This window comes from Natator depressus, chromosome 2, assembly GCF_965152275.1.
Source record: "Natator depressus isolate rNatDep1 chromosome 2, rNatDep2.hap1, whole genome shotgun sequence".
NCBI classification, from domain to species: domain Eukaryota; kingdom Metazoa; phylum Chordata; order Testudines; family Cheloniidae; genus Natator; species Natator depressus.
The window spans coordinates 159050811-159058677 of record NC_134235.1 but is presented as its reverse complement, the minus strand read 5'-3'; the positions used below and the strand labels follow the sequence as shown (position 1 = coordinate 159058677).

General features: G+C 50.5%; 1 protein-coding gene across 2 annotated transcripts; it reads right to left on the bottom strand.

Moving 5' to 3' along the window:
- Nucleotides 1-559: 559 nt before the first annotated feature.
- On the bottom strand, nucleotides 560-6221 carry LOC141982821 (endogenous retrovirus group K member 8 Gag polyprotein-like). 2 transcript variants are annotated; one of them, XM_074945222.1, is made up of 3 exons: nucleotides 4096-6221; nucleotides 2129-2195; nucleotides 560-1356 (listed from the first exon to the last, which is right to left on the bottom strand). In XM_074945222.1, the coding sequence occupies exon 1, from the start codon at nucleotides 6216-6218 to the stop codon at nucleotides 4623-4625; it is 1596 nt and encodes a 531-aa protein (XP_074801323.1). In that variant the 5' UTR covers nucleotides 6219-6221; the 3' UTR covers nucleotides 560-1356; nucleotides 2129-2195; nucleotides 4096-4622. The 2 variants fall into 2 exon arrangements, with proteins under 2 accessions (XP_074801323.1, XP_074801324.1); XM_074945223.1 differs by lacking the exon at nucleotides 2129-2195 and having other exon boundaries at nucleotides 562-1356.
- Between the last annotated feature and the right edge of the window lie 1646 nt (nucleotides 6222-7867).

The window sequence follows — 7867 nt, the reverse complement described above, 5'->3', positions numbered from 1 at the left end:
TTGTCGCAGCCATCCTAGAGATGGCAGCCAACCTGTAAGCCAATTCCAAAAGCCCTCAAACCCCACATCTTGACGTATGTGTGCCGTAAGATTGGCCAATTCGGCCAGTCTAGATTCTATGGAACGACTATTATCAGTTAAATTAAAACAACACATATGCCGAAACGTGGAACAGCCTAGGTGATGTTTTAAGAGCAGAAAATCAATGGCTGCTCTGTTATCCAAGATTGCATCCCTTAATTCATGTTGCTCTGCATTAAGTAGGGCAATTGCCTTGGATGTTGTATTAATTGCCTTCGCTGCAAAGCACGCCAGGGTATTTAAGGTTCTGGCTGTATAAGTGGCAAGCCCGGGGACCCCAACAATGGAGGCCGCTAAAGCAGTATACTCAGCGCGACTAAAAAGCTCAACATCTGCAACACAATTATCTGAAAGGGGTACACTTCTTTTACTGTGCCTTTGGCTGGCAAAAGGCAATATAAGCGTCATTCTACTAAGACAGCAAAGGGTGCCATCACTTAAATTTGCAGAAATATAACTAAAGGTGCGTGAGCCACAGGTAAAAAACCACCCTGATGGTAGGATGATATGGCCATAATTGTATGAAACATTTACAGCGTGGGAACAATTTAAGAGGGGTTGAGGAATTTGCCGACAGCCCAAGGGCACCTTTGTACTAGTGCAATTAACCACACGCGCACAGGTGACATTGTTGGCCCCGGCCGGGTACGGTGTGTGGAGGGATATAGCCGTGTGAGGCAAGGTATAGTTGGCCGGGCCCCAATTAGCCATGCCAGAGTACTGGGAAGAGAGATTCGCGTAAGCAGCGAGCATTGTCTCATTCCCTATTTCCTCAGGGTGATGACATACTGGTATAAGGCATGTACCTAACAATTCTCCGGCTGCTACAGAATCAGACAAACAAAAGTGGGTAACATTTGCTATTGAAGCCAATCTTTCCCATATGTTATATGTCATTCGGGCCCGTAACGGGGGAAGCGCTCCCGAGCCAACCCCTACAGGAAATAGCAGGCACAAAAGGCATACAATCAGCACAGAATTAGCAGTGATTTGGGCAAGAATCGCCACAAACAAAGTCTCAGGAGTCTCTGGCTGTTGATTTGCTGCCAGTCTTCGTTGAGCCGCCGCGACCAATGCTTTTACTGCTCCCCATGTCACGGGCTGGCTTGGGACGCTACGCCTCTTCCGTTTCCGTCCCGCCGTTGTCGACCCGGGAGGCACCACGTTCTCCTCCAAGGTCAGCTGAAACTCCGGTATGGGGTTCGACAGCCCCTGGCGCCACGCCATGCTGTTTCAGTGCCGGTCGCACACACCGGGCTGGAACCCACAACGGTCCTGCAGGGAGAGACACAGCAGCATATCCCCGACCCCAAGTGATTAGAGGTACTGGGCCCAGCCACTGCGGATCGGGCAGCTGACGGTAAAAGACACGCGGTCTTTCCAGTACCTCAGATTTGTGAAAATGGCGATCCGCGGGGGTCTGCTGATCTGCGTTCAGCGTTAAATTATTTAAAGTAAACAAAAGGATATGCATTTGTTGTTGAATGTCTCCTAAGGTTCGGAGACGCAGCTCCCCTTGTTTTAATTGTTTATCAAGCAAGGTTTTGAGCGTGCGATTGGCACGTTCAACAATGGCTTGGCCCGTGGAATTATAAGGGATCCCGTGTTTAAGACGGACGTTCCATCGGGCGCAAAAAGTGGAGAGGGCTGTGGAGCAGTAAGCTGGGGCATTATCCGTTTTAATTTGGCTTGGGCGACCCATAACAGAAAAACAGGCTAGCAAATGGTGAATAACTTTAGCAGTGGCTTCCCCACGCTGTGGGGTTGCCCACAGAAATCCCGAATAAGTATCAACAGAAACATGTAAAAAGGAATAGGGGCGGAACTGTGGCACATGAGTGACATCCATTTGCCATAGCTGATTTGCTGCAGTACCTCTGGGGTTAACGGCATAAGAAAAAGTAGGAGCAGCAGCGGCACAGTGGGGGCAGGAACGAACAATGGAACGTGCATGATCAGCAGGAATGTGAAACTGCTGGGCCAAAACAGAGGCAGACTGATGGAAAAAGGCATGGCTTTCAATGGGGTCAGAAAAGAGGGAATTTACCTGACCACGTAACGCGCGATCAGCGCGTGCATTGCCCTCAGTGAGTGACCCAGGCAGAGGGGTATGACTGCGAATATGAGCAACAAAATAAGGGAAATTACGAGTGGAAATAAGATATTGCAAAGACAAAAATAGGCGAAGGAGGTCCACATCGACCTGAGGGGTAATGAGGGCAAGGGGTAAATGATCAATCACTTGATAAACATAATGGGTGTCCACAATTAAATTAAAGGGACAATCAGCGAAAAGTTGAAAGGCTAAAATAACAGCAGCCAGTTCTGAACGCTGCGCGGAACGCTGAGGCAGTGTAAAACGAGAACGCCAACGAGGGGGGTCACCTGATTGATAGGTGACGACACCTCGATGTGGAGAGCCATCAGTAAAAAGAGTAACAGCAGAAACAATGGGTTGAGAGCGGCTAAGACGATGAACAATTAGAGGCACCTTTTGTGTAATTACCAACCGAGGATCTTTTGGGGGATTATAAGAAATTTCTCCCACATAATCACAAAGAGCAACCTGCCAAGCCAAGGAGGTGTGGCACAAGGAATCAAATTCACTACGGGACAAGGGGAACACAATATCAACTAAATCAGTGCCAGTAAGTTGCACTGCACGGTGGCGGGCTTTACGAACAAGATCAGACAGGGCATCTAGATATGGGTAAATATTCCGAGGAGGAGTGGAGGAGAGGTACAGCCACTCTATGATAGAGACGGCTGTATTCGTACGGGGTACAAACAGAGCCGCAGTGGGCGTATGAGGGGTGGCAAGAAGAATCAGCCGTAGGGGACGGACCTCAGGGGGTCTGTCCACAAACTGCTGACTTAATGCTGCATTAATTTGTCGAATGCAGGCAATGTGCTCTTTAGTGATGGCAATAACTGCACCCGGTGCTCGGGCTCCATGTAGGAGCTCGAACAACGGCTGCAGCATTGAGGTGGGGAGACGAAAATAGGGCCGAATCCAATTTAAATGACCCAAAATCTGTTGTAATTTAACAAGGGTTAGGGGTTGAGGTAGAGTTAGTGCCGGACGAACCGGAGCAGCATAGGTTTGTAAAACCTTATGGCCGAGGTAGTGGTAGGGATAAGAGCGTTGGATTTTTTCTGGTGCCACCAACAGGCCATTTTGGCCGAGGATTTGAGACAAAGATTCAATCTGTTGTTCCGTGACCTGGGGACCACTAAGCAAAATGTCATCCATATAATGGTAGACCTTTAGCGTAGGGTACCGGGCACGAAAAGGGGTGAGGGCCCGATCCACAAAAAGCTGACACAAGGTTGGACTATTTTGCATTCCCTGGGGTAAGACCTTCCACTGATACCTTTGAGAGGGTTGCTGATTATTATATTGTGGCACCGTGAACGCGAATTTTTCGCGATCTTGTGGGCAAAGGGGGATGGTGAAAAAACAATCTTTTAAATCTAACACACAGAGCTGATCGGTTTGAGGAATTAAATTTGGATTTGGTAATCCATATTGCAAGGGGCCCATAGGTTGGATGCATTTATTTATTTCCCTTAAGTCATGCAACAGCCGCCATGCACCGGATTTTTTCTTAATAACGAACACCGGGGTGTTCCAGGGACTAGTAGAGCTTTCCAAGCGCTGTGCCAGCAAATGCTGCTGCACAAGCGATTGAAGCGCTTTTAGCTTTTCTAGAGGGAGGGGCCACTGGTCAATCCAGACGGGCTCTAAGGATTGCCATACCAAGGGCAATGCGGAGGGCAATGTGGGTGAGGGAGGATTTTGAGCCATCAGATATTAATATCGAGGGTGGTGTCCAGCTTTGTAAGTAAATCACGGCCCCAAATATTGAGGTGGACAGGGAGCACAAAAGGGCGGATAGTAGCAAGGGTACGGCCTCCCGGTGTAGAGACTGTGACCCAAGACAAACTCTGTCGCCCGGGTTTACTACCCCCAATCCCCCACAACTCTTTAGAAGGAACCGTAGGCCAACTAACCGGCCACTCTGGATCACGAATCACCGTAACGTCAGCTCCAGTGTCCACCAGCCCTGTGAAAGGAACATCATTTAAGAGAAGTGTTAACTGAGGTTTCGAGGGGCGGACTGACATTGTCAGAGCAACAAGTGGAGAGGACGTGCTGTGAGACGGCGAGTGAGACAACGTTGATCCAAAGCCGCCTCCGCCCCGAGTTCGATCCTCGGCAGCTGGCACCTGATAGGGGACTAAAATCAATTGTGCAATTGATCGTCCACGCGGGAGCGACTGTGGAAGATGAGTCCACACCTGAACCTTAATAATGCCGGTGTAATCGGCATCAATGACCCCGGGGATGACAAAAAAGCCCTGTTTCCCAGCATGAGAGCGAGGGAGAACGAGACCCACAAAGCCGGCAGGGAGAGGTCCCGTCACCTGGGTAGGTATGGCGCAGACCTCCCCTGGCAGCCGAAAATCAGTGTCCTCCTGCATGATTAAATCAAGCCCTGCACTTCCAGCAGTCGCCGCCCTCATAGAGTCTATGGATTTTAAGGCAGAGGAACGGTTGTCTGAGTGGGAAACACCCCCGTTTGGCCCTGGGTTCGGGGGGGACCCGCCGCGCGGTTTCCCGGCCCGCTACGACACTGATTAGCCCAGTGATAGCCCTTTTGACACTTGGGGCACTTTTTTGAGGGTCGGGCGGGTGCCTTTGATGAGCGGCACTCCCGCTGGAAGTGACCCTCCTTGCCACAGCGGTAACAACGCTTCCCCTCTTTTCCGGTTCTTTTTAGGGCGGCAGCCAGAACTCCAGCTTTATGGGCTTGTGTGCCGATGTTTTGGCACGCCCGTAGCATGTCTGAGAGCTCTAAAATGCCAGAGGCTTGCGCCGTCTGGAGAGCGCGGCGGCAATCCTCATTTGCATTTTCAACTGCCATTTTTAACAGGATTTCCTGAGCTGCCGCAGCGTTATCCACCTGTCGGAGGATAGCCTCCTGCAATCTGTTGGTAAAATCCAGAAAGGACTCTGATGCACCCTGACGGATACTAACAAAGCTTTTAGTAGGCTTGCCTGAATCCGGGACCTTCCGGAAAGCATGCTGGGCGCAGGTGGAAATAAGGGGGAAGAGGGCCTGAGGGAGTTGAGTTTGCATCTCAACGGTAGCAAAAGGTCCCTCCCCTGCCAAGTGCTCAAAAATAATACCTTCCGCTCTATGAATCTGGGCCTGGCGTTCCGCCTCCTGCCGATACTCACTAATCCAAATAACATATTGACTGGGTGACAGCATCATGCGCAACAGCGCCTTCCAATCTTCAGGGATCAGGGAGTATCCACTACCTAGCCCTTCAATGAGACCACGCACAAACGTGCTAGTCAGACCGAACTCGCGAATTGCTTTCTTTACCTCTCTAATCACCGAGTAAGGCAAACTGACCCAGGTTCCAACCGGGTTGCCCTGGCCATCGTTCTGCCAGGTCACCGGACAAACCGAGACCAGCTCAGCCAGCTCCTCTGCTGTAAGATCTGAGCGAGCCTTCGCTGCGTGCACCATTTGTTGCACCAGCGAAAGCCTCTGAGCAGATGCAGACGACCCCCTGGGGGGCCCCGAAGCATGGGGTTTCAGGGGGGGATGGTAATCACAGACCGGCTCTGGCGGGGAAGGTAAGGGAGGCGGTGGTAATAAAGGCACTGGGGGCGAAGCAGGGAGAGGGATGGCTGCAGGAGCCGACGGCGGTGGCGAAATCGGCAGCCCCTCTGTTGGTGCGGGAGAGGGTTCTTCCGAAGCGACACACTGTGTTGCATCGGTAGGAGGGGGGGTGGCTGCAGGAGCCGACGGGCGTGGTGAGATCACCAGCCTCGCGAGGGAGGGCCTGTCCGAGGCAACACGCTGTATCGCATCGCGGCAGAGGTGCCAGGCATGTAAAGCCTGCACGGGCGCCCGAGGCTCTTCATGCAATGTCTGGCCCAACCGCTCCCAGTCCGCTAGCTTAAGGGTTCCGGCTTCAGGGTACCACGGGCACTGGGCACTCACCTCCTGTAGCAGGAGAGTGAGTTCTCGAGCGGGGCAGTCATGCTGAGCCTTACGCAGCAGATACTGTAGCTCATTGCGGTGTTGCACTTGCAAAGCAGAGAGGGAGCTTCCCATACTTACCACAATGAAAAATACTCACCGGGATCTGCGAAGCGGATGAGTGACGCGTCTGAAACCCTTGCCGGGCGAGGTGAGTGCTGAGGGCCCCACGTTTGGGCGCCAGTTGTGGCGGTTCAATGATGAGACAGAACACAGGTTTATCCAAGCAAGCAAGCTGGTTAGCTGAAAAGGGCTGCTGCCTGTCAGCTTTCCACCTTCCCTTTTATTATATTTCTCCCCCCTGCGCATTACCTACTTCCACCGCAAAAAGACACAACAAAGGAATACATGACTTTGATTAATATTCTTATTTTCCAGCCTCTATCTACTACAATCCTAATTCTCAGGCCTTGAGGCCAGGCCAAGGACGCTTCCCACGATTACTGTCCTTTAATTAACTTCCCAGGGTTCATATCTGGTCCTCGTCCTTGGATGGAGCAATGTGTTGCTCCTACACAACGGTCAGGGTGTGCCCTGACTGTTTCCAGGTGGATGGACTAAACATGAACCCTTCAGAATAGGAAAAGGCTTAGAGAAAAAAGGCAGCAAGGTTTGGGACAGTGCAGCACTGGGCTACTGATTTGAGGGTCCCTGAGCTGGAACCTGGAGTAGTGGGCAGGCCCAGGTTCCTCTACCAGCCACTGGGGAAGTGGCACAGTCTGGGCAATGCATTGGAAGATTACCTGAGATAGGTCATCGGGCAAAACTTTGATTACCCGGCAGGGAAAATCTAGTAACCTGGCTGGAGGCCAGGCAAGGCCATGAAGAGGGAGCACTGCAACTTCTGGCGCATCAGAGCGGTTGTAGCGTGAATGAAAGACAGGTGTCAGACTGGGCGGAGTTATTCCCCAGACATAGCCATAAGGAGGTGCCACAGCGATGAGTGTACCCTGTTATACGCATGGAACCAGAGGGTCACAGTTCAGATCCAGGATTTTATTTTATCTTAACCTGTTCTAATTACTTCATTAGATTATCTTCTCCTTGCAACAGCCACCGTAAAAAAATGATCTTTTCCTCTGGCATGTACAATAAAAAAAGTAACTCTTGGAATCAAGTGATATGTAATTTTGTGACCACAGCTCAACAGATGTCATTATAAAATATAAAAGATCAATGGCAGCAATGTGTCTTGGAATTACTGAGACTAGTGTACGAGTATGCTTCATAATCACCAGCTTTATCGGAAACTACAAGCACATAACCTGTGTGTGTGTGTATCTGCAGCTCAGTGCTAAGCAACAATCACGGAGGGGGGTGGGGGGAAATGACACGGAAGAGGCATAATGAGTTGTTACACTGCAAAGTCTCTCTTCAGTTACTCATGGGATGCATCTGATGAAGTGGGCTTTAGCCCACGAAAGCTTATGCTCAAATAAATCTGTTAGTCTCTAAGGTGCCACAAGTCCTCCTCATTATTTTTGTCATTCAACTGCAAATTAAAGCATTACTTCATACAGATCAGGCACTCAAATCACTCCTCAGTAGCTCGACACTTACAGGAGCTTCAGTGTCTGGAAGTCATCTCTTTTCCTACTAACTCTTATGCCTGGGTGAAGCTGATCTGTGCATTCGGCCATCAGGGTCTCAGTGGAGTTGTTAGTCCAGCACAGAAATAATTTCAGTATCACATGGGGAAAATGTACAATTTTATCCTATTTTCT